The following is a 23,089-nucleotide window of genomic DNA, read 5'->3' as shown; positions in this document are numbered from 1 at the left end:
CCCGGGAACCTTCTGCCTGCCCAGCCCCGCGCCCTCTCTGCTCTGCAGCCTGGCGCAGCCCCCCGAGGCGCCCTTCGTCTACTTCAAGCCGGCCGCGGGATTCTTCGGCGCGGGCGCGGGCGGCGGGCCGGAGCCGGGGGGCGCGGGGACGCCGCCCGGGGGAGCCGCCGCGCCGCCCTCGCCGCCCCCCACGCTGCTGGATGAGGTGGAGCCGCTGGACCTGGAGAGCTTAGCCGCCTGGCGGGACGAGGACGACTACACCTGGTATTGCCCGGTCCCGCGCCCTGCCCCAGACCCGGCTTTCGGGGCCCGGGAAGCGGGGGGCGGAAGCCGGGGTGGCCTAGCGAGTGTCGAGTCAGGTGACGAGCCGAGGCTTTCACGGAGGCAGAAACCTGTTTTCTGATCGCTCCCGGTGGAGATGAATTGGTCCCCTCCATCTGCCTCGTGCTCCATCTGATGACTGTTGAGTCCCCAGCTCCTCGTTAGCTGTGATTGCAAATTCCTTGTCATGATGTCTTGTTGCTGAATCCTGTTCTTTTTTTGCCCAGTCTTTTTTGGGGGTGGGGGGGAGTGACGGGGGATGGGTAGGGGTTGGCCTCCGTCTGCCACTGTTACTGTTCTTTCCTTCCAAACGAAGGCTGGACAGGATTTGCGTGCTGTCCCTCCTCTGGTGGCAAACCAAGCCGGCTGGTGATGGATACCTCCTCAGAGATTCGTTCTCCCTCTTTGAGCTCTAGGGTCTCATGCCCTCTTTCGCTGCATTTTCATTGATATTTCTTTTCACAGACCGATTTGCTTTTTAAAATGTGGTGACCTCACCGTCACAAGTAACAGTGACAACAATGAGGGCTTTTCAGGGAGTGAACAGGTTGAGGGCACTTTTGTTTTTTTTAAAAACCTAGTAACCAGGGAACTCTCTGTAGTTGTTTTATTATTATTATTATTAAACTGTAGTTTGAAGAAAAGTGAGATGGGAGAAACCGTATTTTCTTAGAAGCCTTTTAGACCCCGTGGTTATCGGAGACCTCGAGACTTTCAGTTGCAATCTGGTTAGCTCTCCTTACTTTCTTGAGTAACTTCTGGAGTAGCTGTCTAATTCCTTTATTATGTACTTTTCCTACTGCGTGGTCGTGGGTACTGGTCAGTTCATGACCGACTTTCTCTGGATAGTTTCTTCCTTTTCCTGGTCACTAGACATAGTGGGACACGGTCAGAAGCAGAAGCTTCAGAGGACGTGGAAGTTGGTGTTCATGGAAGGAAAATGAACAGCATTCACCTCCACAGAGCAGCGTGGGTCTCCTTCATCTCAGGTCCTTTTGTTTAGGACCCTTCCTATTTTGCCAAGCTGAGTTTTTCTTACCTTTTTGTGTTCTGTTGCATAATTGCGCAGAAGGGCGTGGGAGATGGAGATATTACTAGTTTCCTTGTGGGAACTACTGTGTTCTTTCATCTTCACACTTCCCTGTGAGCACTCTAAAGGACATTCACTGATGGGTTTGATTCAAGAAAAAAAATAATAAGAAGTCTTTCAGAGGCATATTCAGCATCCTCCTTCATACCTTTTGGCAGCTATGCAGGCAGCTCAAGTTGTAAAAATCAACATGCCACTTAAAGCTACTCTTTAGAAGCTGCATCTTTATTTCCATAAAACTCAGGTTGTATTGTAATCTCAGTTTCAGCCTGAATATGGGATTGGAAAATGCTCTCCTGATGGTTCTTAGGTTTTGACAAATAACGACAAGCCTTTTGTTGCTTTCAAGTTATTTTAGATTGACTTAAATTCCCTCTTTGGGTTTTCTGATTGCTATGTCTGAAAACAGTGTAAGGAAATTTGTTTGTATTTTCGATGCGGCAGTATATGGAATCAATCCTATGCTTTAAAAAAATGAGCATTTTTGCTTTATTTTTTAGTTAGATTAGTAATCCAACATAACTTTTCTTATGTAGGGGCTTCTCCCATTTTTAGTTATGCAACTATTGCTAGTATGTTGACATGTAGGCTTTTAAAAATAATTTACATTTTGTCCAAATAGTATTGAAATAACAAAAATCACTTGTGTAGTGGGATTACCATAGTCGCTCTTCAGATGATTTGAAGCAAATCAAAATTGAAGCATGTTCTATTAATTGTAATCATCATTTGTAGGTGAATATATCAAATCAATGCCTTGATGCTTTACCAATGTTTCTATAGACAAAAGGCACACAATCTAGAGTATCTTACTCAAAACAAACCTAGAATTAGAATCCCAGGTGGGAAAACAAGGAGGGATCATTAATCTTACTGGGATGGACTTAAAAGTTTTAAGGTTCCTGGATTTACAGAACATTTATCATTACACTTTATGCATGCAGATATTTTTGAATTGTAATGCTTTGGCATATTGATGAAAAATAAACAGGGTTTAGTTTTTAAAGTTTAACCCACATGCTAATGCTTGCAGAGAGAGCTGAAGTTTCTTTTTCACTGCAGACTAGGATGTCTCTGTCACGTGGTCTTACAAATAGAATGCTTTTCATTTGGATTGCCTGATGTTTGCAGGATGGCAACTTATTTTTATTTCCTGCGTTTATTAAGAAATAACGTGAGTGGGTGTATAGGACCTGATTATATTAAAAATATTCAAAACTAAAAGTTTTGTACTTCTCATTACAAAAAGAAAGTTGATATATGTCCCCAGTCTATTATTATGACTCTCTGTTATGCAAATCACTATACAAACATGTACACGTCAGGTTTTTTTTTTATCCTTTCACTGAGTGTATCTTGGACATCTTTGTCTATGTAGCTCCACCTCTCCCTGTAACAATTGTAACATTGTGTTAGGGACCAAGTTGCTGTAAACTGTATCACCTACAATTTTTTATTCAGTTTTCATGATTTCATCCTAATGAGTTAAACAGAATGGATATTGGATTATTTAGAATAGTATTTTTGGCTAAAATGTCATATCCACACAAGAATGTTTACAAATGTAGATTAATCACTGAATAGTTTAGAATTTCTTTTCATGTAAGTGTATCTTTAATAAAACCTTAGACAATAATTAATCCCCTTGTATTAACAACTTGGATGAAATTGGGATCAAGAATTGTACAACCAAGGAAAATCATAAATAATAGAAATAATATTTACTTCATGGTAGTTCCTTAGTGAGTAATCAGTCAGGTCTCTTTTAGGTCTTTTTGTCTATTCTGAGCAATTATTTACCTTTGAGTATTATTTTTTTTTAATGTTCATGTAAAAGAATGTGCTGCTTTTCATTTAGATGAAAAGCTTTGAAAGAAGGATTTTCTTATTTCTTCAAATATTTATCTCACTTGAATTAAGACCTGGCTATCTTAGCACAGGGCTACTAGAATTAAGTGTCTCAGAAAACTGATGGCAGTTCCAGAACCTCAATTCTCAAGTCCAGTTATTAGGGCCCTAATGTCACATCCTGCTGTACTGGTTCTTCACTATTTTTGGTAGCATTACCTCTCCATAGGCTACAAAGTAAAAGCAGAAACTATTAGAAGTAAATAAAAAGCTCAATAGGAATAAAATCTTGCTACATACATGGTTATGGTAAGACTAGATGCTTCTTGCCTTTGTGGAAGAAGTGTTTAAGGCTCATATTTCTGTCCCAGGGTCTGCAGGTTGAGGAGGTCCAAAGTACAAACAGAGGAAGTCAGACTGGTCTGAATTGGCGAGGCAAGCCACATTAACTGCAGATTAGATCTTCTTATGACCTGTCTCAGCTCCCTTATGTGAATGTTGAGAGACAGAAGTTCTGAGGTGAAATGACTTATGTAAGCTCTTCTAGTTAGTTACTTATAGAGTTCAGATGAAAACTCAGGTTATATATATAGATTCAGAAGTGTACACCATGGATATTTTTGTCCTCCAAAGCTAGATTGTAACCCATTAGCAGATGATAAAGTGTGAATTGGCTTGCATTTTTTTTTGGTATGATTTTAATGAGGTGCAGAAGAATAAGTTAATCACATCTTGCATTATAATGCTTGTCTTGGTTAAACTTGTTTCACTTCTATACATGTAAAAGATTAAATATATTTGTGCATTATGATCAAAGTTAGAAAAACTCCAGTTTATACTGTTTGAAAGCAAAATGGACTTAGAGAACACAGATGGAAAAGCACAACTACTTGAAGATAGGGTAGTTAGTACTCTGGGGTAAGTCAGGTCTTGTACATTTCAACCCGGAAGACAGTTCTATGTATGAAAATGCCAAGATAAAAACACGCCAGCCAAGATAAGGAGGTTTTGTGTTAGTAGAATGACAATTAGCAGAACATTGAGGCTAGGGAAAGAGGATATAGTAAGGATTTGAAATTTGCTCAACTCAGAAAGACAATAGAAAAGTTATTACAAGGGAAAACATTTTAAGGTGTACAGATTAAATCTAATGAATGAGATATTCATCTTTCAAGTGTAATACCAGGACCCCAGACATCTGGCTAAAATCATTGCCAGTTTTTCATCAAAGCTGTTGAACACCTTGTGCTATACATATGGCATAGCTAAATTAGACCACCTAAACTGTTTTTTTTTTGCCTAATTGATTTTCAGAGAAAAGACCAGAGGGTACTTCACTTTCTGACAATGCTAATTGAAAATGCACAGTTTTTTCCAAGAGTGAATGGAGTTGACTGAAGTATGTGAAGATGTGAGTTTTAAATGAGTCACTTTGAAACACTGCTGCAAAATGCTGAAGTTGCAATTTAGCTTTAATTGAGTTAGGTGGGGCCGAGTGGGCTCCTGCAGGGAAAGTTTGCTATAGGACAATTCTGTCACTAAAGTGTGGACTCCACAGATGCTTTTTAGTAGCTTGGTGGTGGTAAGCTTTGCAGTGGCTGCACAGTTTGATCCTAGCAGGTGGTGGTGAATCAAATACTGTTTAAGCATTGGTCGTGTTTATCAGTCCTGGTATTTTAGCTTCCTTAGACTACAACTTGTGGTGATGGAAGGCTCTTAAAATTATTTGTCTGAAAATTACCACGTATTATTTGTCAGTGAAAGGTCTACAGATTTGTACAGTATATGTAGCTAGCTTGCTGTACTATTGGTTTTTGTGTTATCTGCCAAAGGATGCCTTTAGAACCAAATGCTTTTTTGAGAAGAACAGATTTTTCCCATGACAGCCATAATACTTCGTAAGAAACATTCAGGGTTATTATGGTGGGCTGTGTGTTTTTGACCTCCCAGTGTTATCTCATGTATTATGTCAGGGGTCGAGAATGTGACCTGTTTGGAAAAGAAGAGATTCTGTGAGAAAGATGACAATTTCTAGGTGTGTGCATTTGGAAACAATTTAAGAAAAGTTAGAATTAGTGTGATGTTTCAAGTGGTAGTTTTTCTAATCTTTGAGTTCTGGTGTTTTACATGAAAGCTTTTCAGATATTCTAGCCAGATTATATCACGCTCTTTAATAAAATGATTGACATTGAAAAAGGAGTTTGTAAGTCACTGGGACGTATGCTGCACAAATGATGGCAAACTTGGGTGCTGCAGTTGTTACTGCATTGTAATGACGATGAATAAGGTGATTTTTATGGCTCTTTAGACGCTTAGAACTATTTAGGAGAAGTACAAGTCCCTTCCACACCCCGCTTTGGAGATGCAGGGCGCTCATGGAGTATGTAGCTACATGATCTCTGGAACTATCCCCCCTTTTTCTCTATTTAATTTTGACTCTAGGCCAAGCCAGAAATTCTAGGCCCAAAGCTATCTTGGACACATTGGAGCTTGACTCTTGAAAATGATTACTTCTGTTTTAATTTGCATAGTTTTATTAAAATCATAGAACAAACAGTATGTAAGTAGTTCAAAAACTTCTAACAAGGCTTATTAGAGAAAGCAGTTCTTCCCATTACTAAGTTCTTTCTATAGGCATCAGTTATATTCTAGCTATTTCTTTTGCGCTTTATTTTTGGATACTTTATATTTTTATGATCTGAGACATCTGTGTCTTTGTTATGGAAGATGAAGACTTGGCTCCCTTCCCCACAGCCCTAATCACTATGTCACTCTTCCCTTGTCATGTGGTTTTTATAGTTTTTCTTTTGTTTCAATTTTTTCATTATGACTATAACTTATTAGTGGAGCCTTGTTAATCACATGTTATATTTATTTTTTCTAATCCCTTCATTCCTCGGAGAGTTAACAATGACCTCTCTTATTATCCCTCTTCACTTTCTTTAATTCCTTATTACAAATTGTATTCCCCTACTCTCTAATGAAGCCATGATATTCCTCAATAAGGTCATACACATTTTAGTCTGTTTTTAAAAATTTATTTTGCAGTGTTATCTCTTCTGAAACCCTTAATCCCTTTGCTCCTGAGACTATAGTCGGTGCTATTGTCATGGGAATTCTTTCAGTTTCTTTACTGTTGGAGGCTCCGTTTCTTAAATCCTTTGTATGTATTCTCTTAGGTGGGGCACAATCCCCAGTAGCATACTTTGAGAGTCTGTATATTTGAAAATGTCTTTGTTCTGCCTATACATAAAATTCATAGTTGGGCTGGGTATAAAATTCTAAGTTAACCTTTCCTTCATGTTTGAAGGCATCTTTTCATTTTATTCTAGCTTCTGTTATGTTCTAGCTATTGAGTGCACCGTGATTTGGTTGTCTAATCTTTTGTGACTTTTTCTTTAGCTGTCTTTATCTCTAGTATTCTAAAATATAGGTTGTATCTTAGTATAGTTCTTTTTATTTATTTGGTGTGCTGGATACTTGTGGGTTTTCACTCACGAATCTCATGGCCTGCCTTCAACTTTGGGAAATTTTCTTGCTTTTTTTAAAAAAATAACTTTATCTCCACTTTTATTCTTTAAAAAAAACAATTTGTAGCAGTCAGATGTGGATCAGTCCCTCTAGCACAATCATTTAATTTTCTGTGTTCCCACACTGCTAATCTGTCTTTGTTTTGCTTCTGGGAGATTTCTTCAACTCTCTATTACAGACACATTTATTGATTCTTAGTTTTGCTACAATCATTTAATTTTCTAAGAATGGAAAAACTTTTTGATATTTTTTTTTTGGTTGACTACATTTCTCTTAGATGATATTAATTATACTTGTCTGTGGTTTATCACTCATTCTCTTCACAATGTCTTTGCAAGAGCAAAATGTTTACTTTTGTTAAAGTCCAAGTGATAATTTGTTTTCCTTATGAATCATGCTTTCAGTCTTAGAAATCATGCCTAAGAAATATTTGGCAACTCAAGTGCAAAGACTTACCTGTGGTTTCTTACAAAAGTTTCACAGTTTCAAGTTTCATATTTTTGTCTGTGTTGTCTTTTGGGTGAATTTTGGATATAATGTGAAGTATGGATCAAAGTTCACTTTTATGTGTATGATATGCATTTTGTTCTAGCACCATTTGTTCCAAAGACTACCCTTTCTTCATTAAATTGTCTTTGTAGTTCATTAAAAATCAATGTTCTGAATCAATATGTGTGGTTCTGTTTCTGAACAATTTTTTTGCCACTGATCTATTTATTTTTAGGCCATACGAAGTCATCTTCATTACTGTAGCTTTCTCATAAGTCTCTATCACTTGTAGCTCACCAACTTTGTTTTTTAGATAGTTATTTGGCTGTCCTGAGATCTTCACATTTCCATATCAATTTTAGAATCAGCTTCTATATTTCTACAAAAACACCTGGACTATTGATTGGGATTTTATTAATTATATAGATCCACTAAAGGATAATTAGCATCTCAACAAAGTTAGTCTTCTGATCCGTAAACATGGGATAGCTCTACATTTATTTATTTTCTTTAATTTCTGTGTCTTGTAGTGATCAGTGTTTAGGTTCTGCACATTTTTTGTCAAAGTTATCTGTAGGCATTTTATGTTTTTTAATGCTTTTATAACTGAAAAGTGAAATTTTTAGAAAAAACCAATTGTGTGTTGCTAATACAAATACACAGTTGACTTTCCTACATCAGTCTGTTATCCTACGATCCTGATACTAAACTCACAAACTTTATTGTCTTGTTTGTACCTTCCTCAGATGTTTTTTGCATAGATGATCATGTGATCTGTGAACAAAGGCAGCTTTACTTTTTTCCTATGTAGATGATTTAATTTATTGCCCAATTGCATTGGCTAAAAACTTCAATAGTGTTGAATAAAAGTGATGAGAGCTAATATCCCTACCTTGTTCCTGATATTAGGGGAAAAACGTTCAGTCTTTTACCCCGGAGTGTGCTGTTTTTATAGATGCCTCTGATCAGACTGCGGATGTCTCCTTCTGTTCCTAATTTTCTGAGAATTTTAAATGCTATTTGCCTATTGAGGTTATCGTATGGTTTTTCAGTTTTTGTTAATACGGCAAGTTATATTGATGTTTGAATTTTAAGCCAGCCTTTTATCTCTGGGATAAACCCCACTTGGTAATTATGAAGTATCTCTTTTATATGTTGTTTGACTCAATTTGGTAAAATATTAGCCATTTTGCATCCATGTTCATGAGAGATAGTGGTCTTTAATTTCTTACCTTGTAATGTCTGTGTCTGGTTTTGGTATCAAGGTCACACTGGCCTAATAGAAAGTGTTGGGAGCTATTCCCTCCTCTTCTATTTTTTGGGAAGAGTTGTGAATTTATTTATTAATTACTTTATTTATTTTCTTGGTAGAAGTTAGTGGTGAAGTCTTCTGGGTCCAGACTTTTCTGTGTAGGTAGTTTTTTGTTTTTAATTACTTTTGAGGCCTTTTACTTTTAACCCATTCGTGTGCCTTTCTTTAAAGTGCATTTCCTGTAGGGGGTATATAATTGGGTCTTTTCCACCTATTTATTTATTTATTGGCAGAGTTTCACTCTGTTACCCTGGGTAAAGTGCTGTGACATCATAGCTCACAGCAACCTCCAACTCCTGGGCTCATGTGATCCTCTTGCCCACTGAGTAGCTGGGACTGTGAGTGCCTGCCAGAACACCTGGCTAGATTTTCAGGTTTTGGTAGAAACAGGGTTTTGCACTTGCTCTTGCTCAGGCTGGTTTTGAACTCCTGAGTTCAAGCAGTCCACCCCCCTCAGCCTCTCAGAGTGGTAGGATTACAGGCATTAGCCCCTATGCCCAACCTTTTTTCACTCCTTTAAACATGATGAAAACTTACCTACAAGCCCATCATATAATTTCCTTCCATTTTTTGTTGTTGTTGTTGTTGCTGTTGACTGGATTGTATCCAGGTCTTGAGCCTAAACCAGGCAGTAGGCAAAGGGGAACAGTGGAGTTACCACGATTAGCTTAGCCCAGTGCATCTCCAGGTGTGATCTGCAGACCAGTAATTTCAGTATCACCTGGAAACTTCTTAGAAACTCAGGTCCTTTAGCCTCCCCCAAACCTATGGAATCAGAACCTCAGGGCATGTGGTCTAGTTATCTGTTAGCCCTTTCAGTGATTTTTGACACACCAAAGATTGAAAGTAACTAGCCTGACCTTGGGAAAGAAGGGAGAGATCCTGGTAGGGAGCAATTTACGAGAACATTTGTTAAGGAAGAGTAGAAGAGATTATTACTACATAGGTAATAAGGTAATAATCTTGCCGTAGTAGGGCTGAGATGGGATTTAAGAATCAGTTTTTAAATAAGCAGTATACTCTTGTTGGAAACAGGACCACACTCTAAGGAAAGAATGATCTATTGAAGTGACTATTAAATCAATTAAAAGACATGTATTTTAGAGTCTTCATCTGTAACTAGAGTCAGCAAACTGTTCCAAGGGCAAATCAGGTCTGTTGCATGCTTTTTTATGGCTGGTAAGATAGGCTTTGGCATTTTTAAATGATGAGAAAAAAGGATGCGAAAATAATGGGAAATTCAACTTTCAGAGTCTAAAGTTTGAGAACACAGCTAAACTTACTCATTTACATATCATCCATGACACTTTTGGATGAGAACGGCAGAGTTGAGTCGTTGTGACAGAGCTCATGTGGCTCGTGAAGGTTGGAATATTTGCTTGCTGGACCTTGGCAGAAAGTTTGCCAACCTTTGACCTGTAAGAATAATTTACTGAAGAACAGTATATTCCCCAACCATCTTGGATAATTGATAAATTAATCTAATAGGTGGAAGTCTTATCTAGAACAGTGAAAGTGTGAAAAATGATGTATGTCATTTCCAGAGCATGTGCTCATTAGAATCATGGTGACTTTGAAGGAGTATTACTTTAGATTTGTAATTACAAGCTTAGTAGAGTGAGGTCAGTAACTAGAGCCGGCAATTGTAGGGAGGTCGTTCCCCTGCTTCTGCCCCACCCCCACCCGCCTTTCTAGTTAATAGTTAAGTATTCTGCAAGATAAACCTTTTTGTATAAGCCTATTCTATGTACCGAAGGTATTCTAAAATTTACCTTAGCATAGTATTAGATGAATCAGTGAGCGAAAACCTTTATTAGATAGTAACTTGCAGTGCCTCTAGGTGGTTATCTTGAATGCTGTGTAACGGTTAGATGCTGACCATGAACTCTTCCTAAAACACAGCTTTTAAAGAAGAGCTTAATGAAAAAGCAGCACATACCCAGGTTGGTCCAGATTTGAGACAGGAGATACAGCTGATATTTTAGGGTTCAGAGAATCAAACATGTGACTTGTTTAGGTTTATTATTTATTTATTTTTATATTTATTTTTTTAAAGTTAAAGATCTGCCTCATTGTACCGCATCACGTTTACATCCATTAGGCCAAGTTCACATAAGAGATTCTGTTGCCAAAGAGAGAGATGAAAATGTTTGAGGTGTAAAGTGTGAGTGTCAGATCGTCTCTGAAACACACAGTTGTGGGGAAAGTCATCAGACCTCCTCTGAAGTCGTTCTCCCCAGGCTACAGAAGGCGTCATCTTCTACTCAGGGATCATTGCCTGTTAAAATGATTCTGGGTACTTTGAAGTAATCAGATGGGAGTTCTGTATCTCTGTGAGTTGTTAAATCTGTGTCGTTTTCCTCTAAAGAGAGGTACCCTCTCTGTAGGTATATATCATACCTATAATGTAGATTTCTTTCTTTCAGGTTGTACGTTGGCTCTTCAAAGACGTTCAGCTCGTCAGAGAAATCCCTGACTCCTTTGCAGTGGTGTAGACACGTCCTAGATAACCCAACTCCTGAGATGGAAGCCGCAAGACGTTCCCTGTGCTTTAGACTGGAGCAAGGTAATTGTGAAAGTGTGCGTTTGTGCCCTCCAGCCTCTGCCACTCTCTGCTCTGCTTCTCTTGCTGGTTTCTGAACAGACATCTCAACTGAGGAACCTTACCCTGCCCTCCGACTGTTGCCTGTGGTTCCCTTCACACGTGTTACTTACCAGGGCTTCTCCACAGGGGACGTATTTAGTTTTGTTCTTGTTTTAACACAACATTTTAGTTTGCCTTAGTTTGTGTTGTAGTATAGGAAGGCTTTTTACTTTCTGTTTGTTTTCTCCTTTCTGTTTGCAAAATACCAATAAATGGGTCAGTTGTCAATTCTGTGGGGTTGCTGACCAGGTCGTGTGACCAAAGGCGGAAGACTGGGGCTACGTTGGGATCTGAGAGCTGACTTTATTGAGCTGGTTCAGTGTTGAGTTGGTTGAATACCTGGAAGTCTGAACCTTTGCAAGCTGAGAAATAATCTTCCTGTTTATGTAACATTAATTTAACTTGAGGAGCCTAACAAGTTTAAATTTAAAAAAAGAGAGTTGAAAAAACAACAAAAGGGACACGTACGTGGTCCTCAGTTCCTGGCTATTTTAATACAGTAGATGACTTAAACTGTGATTGCTTAGGCCTTGGCTTGTCTCTTAACCTCTCAGCATCTGTTTCAGTATCTAGGAACAGTTTCTATTCCATGGACCACCTGCAGCCAATCATATTTGACCTTGAAAGTACAGATTCCTGCCCCCTCCAGATTGAAGAATCAGAGCATCTGAGGTTGGGGCCAGGGGAATTTGCACCGATGAGTTCACTAGTGTGATTCTCGTGCACACTAAAGTTTGGGAATGCTGCCTGTGAAGCCCTGCGAGGACAATGGTTATAAAGTATTTGGACACAGTGAGAGAATGTGTAATACACAATGTTTCTTGAGCTTTTAATTCTGGGACAGTACCTTAAGTTCTTGACATCCTGCATCTTTCACTACACTCACGTTTAGAGGTGAGGAAAGTGAAGTTTATGGAAGTTCAGAGAATTCCAAGGCCGGAGTGATACCCAGGGACAGAGTCCTAGCCAGGAACTCCTGACAACAGAGACCCCAACCTTAAGCAGTATTGCATTCTGCTCCATTGATGTGGTTGTGTGGCAAATCAACAGAACTCTCTTGATTGAAATATTTGAGGACGGTAGAACAGGGTGGCTCCTGTGGCTCAAAGGAGTAGGGCACCAACCTTATTATGTTGGAGGTGGTGGGTTCAAACCCAGCCCCGGCCAAAAACAGCAAAAAAAGAGGATGGTAGAACTAAAGAGGATGTTTTATTAACATTTCAACTACAATGAAATAAATGAATTAATAGAAAGTTGAAGAGCAGTACAGGCACAGAGGCATTCTCAGGTTAAAACTTTGGTGACAGGTACCTGTGTAATAGTGAGGAGCCCTCTGAGTCTGGGGACTCTATCTTGGTCATTAGCTGAGTGATCTAAGCAGACCATTAAACCCCTTTGGACTTAGCCCTTTGAAGGGTTGTAGGCTGCCCCTGAGTCTCCTTACTTAAATAACCCTTGATTTAAGGACATATGCGTACATTTTTATATGTGGATTTGGCTCAGTAATCTGAAATGAAATGAAATTCAGCATTATAGTCCTTTAGTTCAGGGGTCAAGAAACTTTTTCAGAACAGGGCCAGGTAATAAGTATCTTAGGTTTTGCAGGCTTTGCAGTCTGTGTTGTGACTGTTCAACTCAGCCATGACCGGAAAGCAGCAGTTGATGTGGAAATTAATGAACAGAGTTGTTCCACTCACAATTTATTCATGGACACTGAGATTTGAATTTCATGTGTCACAATATATACATGTATTTTTTCCCAACCATTTAAAATCACGTAAAAACCATTCCTCACTGGTAGTTAAGAGTGCTGGCGTTTGGCAGCATCAGGCTGCAGTTTGCCAGCCCCTGGTTTCACTCATATATTCAAGGTAGACTTTATGAAGAAAACTGATTTTGATAAACTTAATGTAAATTGTCCTAATGTGGTAGATGCTTTTGACATTTCAGATGTAGGTGCTTACATGTCTAATTTTCCTGTCATTGACAAAGGGGCTCAGGCAGAATTATGAGATCATGAGGACACGAATTGGCATAGTGTTTTGTTCATGATGTAATTTGTGTAAATTTTGGATAAAAGCTTAAGTTGAGAACTAGTTTTTCAAAACCAAAATTAGTGTTTCACTGTGTATGTGTATATACACACACGTCTAAAACCTTTTTTGCTGTGAGACGAAATGCTTTTGTTCCAGAGTTTATTCATCTTCTATAATCCCATTAAGTAACCCATTAGAACAGATTGTTTATTGGATGAAAATTCTTTTTGTAAAAATTCAACGTATGTTGGCTCTGCGCCTATAGCTCAGCAGCCAAGGCGCCAGCCACATACACTGGAGCTGGTGGGTTTGAACCCAGCCCAGGCCTGGGTTCAACTGCAGCCAAAAAATAGCCGGGCATTATGGCGGGCGCATATAGTCTCAGGTACTTGGAAGGCTGAGGCGAGAGAATCCCTTAAGCTCAAGATATCAAGGTTGCTGGGAGCTGTGATGCCATGGCACTCTACTGAGGGTGACATAGTGAGACTCTGTCTCAAAAAAAAGAAATAAAAAAAAATTTCAACTTACGTTTCATAAAATGTTTATAGTTTAAAAAATATTAGTCTTTTTAATTAGAAGAGTACCAGATTCGTGCCCTATGCCTCCCTACCCATTTCATTTTCCAGATGCACTTACTTAACCAAAACTGTGTTTCGGTTTTGCTGTTAAGCTGTTTTTAAATTCTGTATTTATATGGCTGTTGCTTGAGTTTTCAATTTTAAACCTTATCCAGGGGCTTTCTGCTTGTGATGGGGAGGATTTAATTCTTCTACACCACCCCTCCTTATACTTTTTCTTTGTATATCATCCCTGTATAGCTTTTTACCAATCCAAGCCATGAAGTAATTTATCATTGTATTTCTTTTTGCATCTAACTTTCTATTGTTTATAGTTTTGTTTTGTTTTAGAGTTAATTATAAAAAGACCTTATTTGCTTCTTTTCGTCCGTGTCCTTCATTTATCCCCAGATTCTCTGGGTGAGCCATCCTCAAGATGGAGATACCTAACTCCAAGGGTTTGGTTTTGTTACTGTTCCTTCGGGCAGTGCCCTCTGTTCTTATTCGAAACTGAACTAGATCTGTGTGGTCTTAGAATATCTGGCATCCTGGGACTTCCTTTTGTTTTATTCTGGGAGCTCCTCTGGCCTGTCTTTAAGTCTGTGTCACCTGTTCCATAGATGCAAAGACACCCTTCTATTCCCTTCTGTTGATGGAATGCATTCTCTAGTTGCTTTTTGGGAGGGTAGAGAAGAGGACATGCAGGAGGTGAGTCTTGAGACCCTGATGTGTCTGAAGTGTCCTCATTGTTCCTTCTTCGCCCTTATACTCTGTAGTTGTTTGGGCTAGCTATGGAATTCTAGGTTAATTCCATTATGGAATTTAGAAGGTGTTATTTCATTAAACTTTGGCTTCAGGATTGCTGTTGACTTCCAATACCTTTCTCATTTCTGATGCTCTTGTTTGCGACCTCTCTACCTAAAATACCCCAAGCAGTGTCTGAGGTATTATTCTTGATATTTTGAAATTTCAGCTTTCTGTGTGCTAGAAACTTCAGCTCTGTAGATCTCTTGCTTTGTTTCTTGTATTTATTCCCCCTAACCATTGCTGTTTTCTCTAATCTATCTTTTTATATACTTCTGTTTTTGTTCTGTTGGTCAGAATCTCCTGGATTGGTGTTTACATATCATAATTTTTCCCTGTCTTGCTTTCTATCCCTGATTTTCCTATGCTCTACTTTCTTGGAGATTTAAAAAAGCTCATCTGAACTTTTTTGCTGTGTATTTAGCACCTTCTATCATGCCAGGCACCATTCTAGGTGACCAGACCCAGTGCTGGACGGTACAGAAGCCCCAGTCTCTGCCCTGTGGGAGCCTTTTACTTTCTAGTATGCAGATTTTCACTCAATCCTCCTGTTTTTTGTAAGGTCCCGTGTTTGTGTTTGTATCCTTAAATCTACAGGCTTTCTGTTTCAGTTTACTCAGGCAGTAAAACCCCTCTTTGATCAAAGCAGGAGAGGAGCCGTTGCCAAGCAGGCAGGTGGAGCTGCAGGGCTCAGGGCCTTCCTGTAGGTTTTCAGACTTCCCCTTTTTTGCTAAACCACATAACTTCCTACCTTCCATGGTATTTAGTATCTGCAGTCCCGGGACCTTGCCATGTTCTTATTGCTCCCTTTGGCATGGGTCATAGGGCAGAGAATTTCAAAACCCAAGTGTGCTAACTAGTAGTTATCTGTTTTCATTTCTAAGATGTTGTGATCTTCCTTAGCCTAATAATGTCACCTTTTCCATCCTGTTTTCCTTGTGAGCCTGTAAGAGTTTAACTGCCACTCTGTTTTACAAGAGAGAGGGAGAAATTCATATTTAACCTTTCATATTGTTTTTTTTCTGTTTTTGTTTTCTGAGACTGTCTTGCTCCGTTGCCCTTTGGAGAGTGCTGTGGTATCATAGCTCACAGCAACCTCAAACCCTTGCGCTCAGGCTACCCTCTTGCCTCAGCCTCCTGAGTACCTGGGACTATATGGGCACGTGCCAGAATGCCTGGCAAGTTTTTGGTAGAGACAGGTCTCGCTCTTCCTTAGGCTGGTCTTGAACTCCTGAGCGCAGGCAATCCACCCGCCTCGGCCTCCCAGAGTGCTAGGCTAACAGGCGTGAGCCCACCACACCCGGCCTAACCTCTTATAATAATAGTTTTTACTGGCTTACAGTTAAGGGAAGTCTTTTTTCCATGATGATTTTCTGACAGATATCAGAAATTATGGTTGTAACCTAAACTGTATTCATGATGTAGTTTAAATATTTAATTATAATAATGTGAGCATTGTATATTTTACAAGTAAGTTTGTGCATTTACTTTTTGTTTATGTTTTGAATTAATTTCTCTCTTGGACAGTCTACACTTTCAAGTAACAGGTATTACTGAGCCTTTTCTTTGAACCTAGGGTTGTTTTCCTTCCTTTGAATATAAATTGCCCAAGGTCAGGGACTTTGTTTTGCTGGTCACTAGTTATGACTCCTAGAAGGGAACCTGACACTTTCTAGAGGCTGATGCTGAAGTTAAGTGAATGCTTGCTTCTTTTTGAACCCAGTGTCGCAACTACTACTGTTTTTAGTTCCAGTTTTGGTTTTGAATAATTTACGATTTGTTGGGGTTCTTGCGACATTTTTTTCTTACGGCCATCTCTTACATTCAGGAAACAGACTACAATCAGCTGAAATGTCAGCTTGCTGTATTGCTGCTTCTCATGCACTTGTAAGAATCAGATTTTACTGATCTTGTGCATTTTGTTGCAGAATAATTAAAGTCCCGAGGGGTTGTACACCTCACCGCACATGCACCGAATGTGAAGACAGATACCAGAAATTCACTAAAATCCACAGCTGTCACTAGGAGCCATTACATTTGAAGAAAGGGTAGAGTTACCCTATTTTATACGCCTCCTTTCTGCCTCCGTTCCTGAAGTTCTTTAATTTTAGCCTGGGGCTTCAGATGATCTGCTACTTATAAAAGCAAATATTTTAGATATTTGGTTCCTATTTCTTGATCCCTGTTTCTTTATAGAAAGAAAATTCCTCAAAAATTAAAGATGTATTTATGGGGAGCCGGCTGTATCTGGAGGGCCAGGCGGGTTAAATTTCCACTTTACCCCAGGTCCTCAGCCTCTGCTGGTTTCTGGCTGCACGTTAGCCATGGGGGTAGGTTAGGGGTCTCTCCTCCCTTAGGGAATAAGCATCCTCAAGAATACAGGGAAGTAAGGTTTTGTCAAGGCTGGGTTCTGTAGGTGCATTTGACTGTATTTCTCCCACATTGTCTGTAACTGGACAGTGGCTCGTGAGCTCATTTGGTTCCTAACTTCTCGCAGGGCCTCCATTCCCCTTCTTCCCGCCTGCCTTCCCAATTTGGAAGGTCCTCAGAAAGCTTTCATGCTCTGACAGCCTTGTGGCCCTGGGTTCAGACCACAAAACTTGGTAAATTACGTGAACGTATGTGGGTTGTACTCCAGCTTTGCCTTGAGGCGGTGAGGAGGGCAAGTTTATTAAAATCCTGCCCTTCCCAAGACAATTTGTTTTTCTGGGGAAAATGAGGGAGAAAAAAGCGATGTATGTTGTAAGATGTAATTTTTCGGGAGATGACACCTGCATTATGAGTGTTTTAAGATTTTGTGATAAGAAATGCTTTGCCTTCCCAGTTGTAGATAATTTTGCAAATTGGCTAAATGTTTATAGTGTTTGTTTAAGATGTAATAGGGTAACTATTTTGGGGCATATGTAGCATATTGTTACACATGACTTAATATGTATGACTTCATATGTATCTAATACCCCTTGAGAATGGGGGATATTAATTGACTTGAATCTAAAACTTTTAATTATATATCCCAACACTTCTTTTCTTTACCAAACGGATAACTTAATGCTCAAGTTTTACAATGTATAAAGTCTGATCTATCCTGCAGTCAGCACAGGAAACTTCAGTTTTCTCTGCCTCTTTTACATATGCATTTATATTGTAGAGTGGTCGTAAAGCACTACATAAAGGTGTTTGCAAAGCAGACATAGTAAAGGCTTAACTATTAGGTCTCTTCGCTAATCTATTGAATAGTATAAATGGCGTTTTTGGATAATTTATAGAAAGTGATGTTTAAAAGTGGAATAACTAGTCACTGGAAATTAAATCTGGCATCTCTAAATCTATAGCTTGTTGGTATAAAATTAAGTCATGAAGACCAGAGTAATCTTTTCCGAAACACTGGGCACGTAGTCGAGTGTGCACTCTTACCTAAGCTCAGTATCTTGGTTGGCTTTCCTCTTTTGAAGATAATCTTAACCATTTTTTTTTAGAGACAGAGTCTCACTCTGTCATCCTCCGCAGAGTGCTGTGGTGTCACAGCTCACGGCAACTTCCAACTCCTGGGCTTAGGCAACACTCCTGCCTCAGCCTCCTGAGTAGCTGGGACTACAGGCGCCCACACAACGCCCGGCTATTTTTTGTTGCAGTATGGTTGGGGCCAGGTTCAAACCCACCACCCTGGGTATCTGGCACCCTACGCACTGAGCCACAGGTGCCGCCCGAACATAACGTTTTTAATTCACTCTGTCTTGTGAACTTCTTTTTTAATTTTTAATGTTATGCTTTTTTTCTAGTTAGATTAAGCATCTGCAGATGGAGATTTATACCTTAATTTTTTTGAATTACTAATGTTTAGTATTTTTTTTTAAAGCAGGTTTTAAGCACTGAATGTTCAGTTTTTGTGTCTCTAGGCTGGGCAAAAACCCTAATTCTCATTGAACATTTGGTGTTGTACATGGCATCCTACTAGCAAAGGCAAAAAATAAAACATATGGAGAGGCTCGTTAAAATGTTAGTTCTGAGTGTGGAGGTTGGAGTCTGTTTTGTTCACTGCTGTAATCCTCTCAGTGTCTAAATTAGCTCCTAACCCACAATAGTGTTGAATGCTAATGCTGAATGAATGAATATTGTAGGAGGAGATCGATCTAATATTTCAGCTCTGATTGAGGACATGCCCCCCTGTTGCTGATGTCTTGCCTAGTAAGTGGGGACAACAGATTCCACAGGGCTATTGAAAAGATCAGAAAATATTGAAGCTGGACTTCAAAGAATGTGAAGTACTTTATAAATACACAGAGACATTCCAAATATGTAGAATGTTTTATTTTTTTTTTGCAATTTTTGGCCAGGCCTGGGTTTGAACCCACCACCTCTGGCATATGGGGCCAGTGGCCCTACTCCTTTGAGCTACAGGCACCGCCCTCAAATATGTAGATTTTTTTATATTCAGAAATTGAACCTAAATCCTCTTATACTTCATAGAAAACTATTGACATTTTCTATTTTTTTGTTGTTGTTGTTGTTGAAGGGGTCTGTTTTTCTGTAAATATACCTGTTAGGGATCTTGAATTGAAAGTTTCATTAGTTTATTCAACAACAGTAGAGAATTCAAAGCAACCTTTTGGTGGTTCCTTTTCTACTTCTTCTTAGATCTGTATGTTTTCCATTTCTGACATGCTCATCTATGTTCTTCCTACTCCCCTCTACCCCTTTAGAATAAAAATAACAAAACCCCATAGGAGTTTCATAGGTAGGATTAGCTCACATGATACCCTAAATTGAAATAAGGCTAATCCAGAGTCTTTGGTAAATCCATGTCACGAGGCTGAGATGTTAAATAACCAAATAATGACTGAAAGCTTATCTAAGTAATTTGAAACACCCAAAATGTGGCTCACTTAATTTGGGGCCAGTTAATAAAAGCTTATCTCGATTCAAGATACTTGAATGTCCATAACTATTGTATCAGGATAGGTCACATTTGAGGAGTGTGGGTGTAGTTTTCACAAATAGTGTGGTCCTGCACAGTTGGTATCTTGGGTCATGTTTCGTTGTGACCATCTCTCATTTCCTCTGGGATTATATGCTAAGGACATGGGAATAGATATCACCCCTTCACTGAGTTTTTCCTTTATCTTCCTATGATACCATTGTTAGGCCAGAGAATTAATCTTTAAATTTAATCAATGAAGAAGTAAGTTGTGGGCTAATCCAAAATTCTGAAGGTGGCCCTTTCTTTCGTTAAATCCATGCAGATTGAAGTGAGACATTAAGCTTATCAAGTGTCTGTCTCTTGGAACCTGATTAGTTTCTCTCTGCATGGCCCAAGATGTTATCTGTACCAGCTCACATTTCTCGTCTTGAGGTGCTCTGTCCAATTTGGAACACAGAATTAAAACTTAGTCTGTGGGGTTCATTTTGGGTAAACTTTGCAAAGGATTCCTTTTCTCACTGGATAAACAAATGGAATCGTAATGGATTTTTTATGCCAAAACTGGGCCTTCTGACCTTTGCTGTTACTCCTGTGTGTTACAAATGGAAGACACATTGGCACAGCGGTGGGGTTCGATCCTATCTTTATGTTGCTTTGCTCTTTGTTCCCAGTATCCCCGATACATTGGCTTTGGCTTTGTGCTTGACTTAATGCAGTAAGTAATAAATAATCAGAGACTGTGCTTCCCTGAAATTTGCAGGTTCAGTCCAGTATACCCAGCAACCTGGACGTGTGTCTGCCAGACAGCCTTAAAAGATCCTCTTTCCTTTCTTTTGTCAATTGTGCATGTGTGTCTATGTGGGTTTTTTGGTCTTGTTTTGCATTTCTACCATGATTAGAAGGGCATTTATTAAAATATGCATTAATTCCAGTGATTTCTTTTTTATCAAGATGCTATTTTATTACTTACCCCACCAAGGAGGAAAATGAAACAGAGATTCTTCCAAAGTATTGTCTGCTGCTTTCACCCTCCTGTGACGGTTGATTAAATTGGTTTGCCATTGAAATCAGTTTTATTTTGGTAAAATAAATAATAGAAATAGATTCATACCCGTTTCTTATGACCAGTACAAAATAATGAGGCCCAAGACCCTGGGGCTTGATCAGAGGTGATTTGAACACATGATGTGTATGGAGTGTTTACTCACAAGGTACGAGCATTGCGCGAGTGGGAAGGGCAGCGATGACCAAAACGAGCTTCCTGCCCGGCACGTGGAGGGTGTGGTCTAGTGCAGGACCCAGATGACACAGATAGCGGCTCTTGTTCTTTTACTTCCTCTCCCATGAAAGAAGCAGGATGATGCTACCAGGAGACCTAACAGAGGGGTATGGTCAGAAAATACTTTTCCAAAGGTAGGGTGCGTCTGTTACGACCCGAGAGTCCGCGGGAGTTAAGCTGGTAATGTGTACTCATGCTGCTGTGTGTGCGTGTCATCTCCATGTGGCAGTGGGGGCGCCAAGGAGAGTATCGGAGGATGCAGGAATGGGCGTGCAGAGGCTGTGCAGCAGGACGGGCTGCGACAGCAGAGGACGCGGCCGGCTGTTGTGGAGGTGGCATAAGGGGGAAAGTGAGGAACAGCTCCCAAGCTGAGAGCGGCTAAGTGAAACGGGATGTGCGCAGGGTTTTCAGGGCAGTTAAGGATTCTTATTTTATCTTAAAATGTTTGAAGACCTTGGAACAATTTTAAGCAAAGGAGTGACATGACTGAACAGGTAAGCTACATAGTATTGTCCCAGTTTCCTTCTTTTTAAATCTGGCAAGATACAGAGACTGAAATAACAATTTTAGAAATTCTTTGGAATTGAGTAAGGTTAGGGTTTAGCATTTTTTAAAGGGGGGAGATTCTTTAACTTGGGTAATCTTGGGAATATTTTTTTCTGCTTTTCTCCTTAATGTCCCGGATTTCTTATGTGGCTCCCTGGAAGACGCAGTAGTTGAAAACATGGCAAAATTCTCATGATACTTAATTTACTTTGGAAACATACAGCTTTGATTTGTTGATGATTTTAATTATTTATAATATGTGGGAGCTTTAAACTCTCACATAGTTTCATATCTATGAGTTTTGGAGCACTCCTCAATATGTGTCTGAGAGTCTGGTTTGTTTTTCCAGTGGTAAGATTGTATTTGAAGGAACAGTGCGTGTGAATTAGTCTTTTGAAATTCAGCTTTGCAGCCCCATGTACATGTGTTGGCGTGTGTCTGTCTGTGTGAGGATATGCGTGCTCGGTCTTACCTTCTGTGCTGCAGCATTTTCAAATAAGTAAAGTTGGATCCATGAAGGGTAGAGCAGCAGTGGGCGCTGAAGGAATGTGTGTAGCACTGCAGATGATGTCTGCAAGTGGGGAGGGTGCTTAGTCTTCAAGGTGGAACCAGATACCTATCTTTTAAAGGTGGAGCGGATCCCCACCAGGGATGGAGAAACAGAACTTGAGGAAACTCCGGACCTCACATCAGACAGGGCAGGGGTGGGGGTGTGCTAGAGGATATTCCAAAGCATCCTGTCTCCTTTGGCAGCCACCCTGCTGCTGCCAGTGACACCTGCTTGTGGAATAACTCACTCACTTACATACAATGCCTGTTGTCGGTTTCCTCTTAAAGGAATCCCTCAAAAAGAGAGATGGAAAATATGAGAGACGTTAGGGGATAGAAGGAGACAGATCCAGAGCCTCTCATGTTTAATGGGAGTTCTAGAAAACCGTTCAGAGAAGGAAGTAATAGGGGAAAATTTCTTTGAGCTGAAGGAGGATGAGTCCTCAGGGTCAACTAAGATAAAAGAAGACCTGCACGTCGACCTCTCCTGGCTGTTGAATTTCAGATTGTCCAGGGTCAAGGAAAACTTTCTAAATATTCAAAGGGAAAAATAACTTGTCTACAATATAATAGACCTCAGACATTCTTAAGTAATATCAGATGCTCGATGAAAAATGAATATGGTCTCTAAAGTTTTGAGGGAGACTAATTTTCCAACTATAATTCCATCATGAAGCAAATACGTTATAGGAGCAAAAGGAAGAGATTTCTGGTTGTGCAGAGATTTAGAAGGCTTTACTATTTCATGTACCGTGTTTTAATGGTAAGAAGAGTACAAGGAGGAAGATCGCAGGCCATCTGGAAAACAGTGGCCGTAGAGATGACTGGGAGAAGTCACAGGGTAGATTCTAAGACAGTTAAGTCGAGCCTCCAAAGTATAATGATCTTCACCTGGTGGTTATTCCTTTCTTTCCCTTGGTCCTGTCACATCTAAAATCACCTCATACTTGTCCTACTCCCAGATATAAAACAGAATGAAAATCTAGTAAACTATGACAGTGTGAAATTAGAACTATCAGATCTGGAGCTGGAAAATAAGAGAAGGTGTATGTGTATTAAATGTTCTTTATGGCAGGAAATCAGATGCCACCAGGGCAGTACTTGGTTTGTCTGCTTAAAGCTATCCATTATCTGTGTAACTGCCTTCAAATTCTGAAAAAAAAAA

General features: G+C 39.6%; 1 protein-coding gene across 1 annotated transcript in view; it reads left to right on the top strand.

Annotated features, from left to right (window-relative positions):
* Positions 1-6: 6 nt before the first annotated feature.
* Positions 7-23,089, top strand: part of SLAIN1 (SLAIN motif family member 1) — a 53,097-nt gene continuing 30,014 nt past the window's right edge. The window contains exons 1-2 of the mRNA XM_023513190.1: positions 7-264; positions 11,018-11,157. Of these exons, the coding sequence (XP_023368958.1) occupies positions 11,115-11,157 (43 nt within the window). The 5' untranslated portion in view covers positions 7-264; positions 11,018-11,114. The remainder of the gene's footprint in view (positions 265-11,017; positions 11,158-23,089) is intronic.

The sequence above is a fragment of the Otolemur garnettii genome, unplaced genomic scaffold (genome assembly GCF_000181295.1).
Source record: "Otolemur garnettii isolate 467f Iridium unplaced genomic scaffold, OtoGar3 scaffold00036, whole genome shotgun sequence".
NCBI classification, from domain to species: Eukaryota; Metazoa; Chordata; class Mammalia; order Primates; family Galagidae; genus Otolemur; species Otolemur garnettii.
Note: the sequence above shows the minus strand (reverse complement) of the source record. Positions and strands in the feature narration are given on the sequence as shown.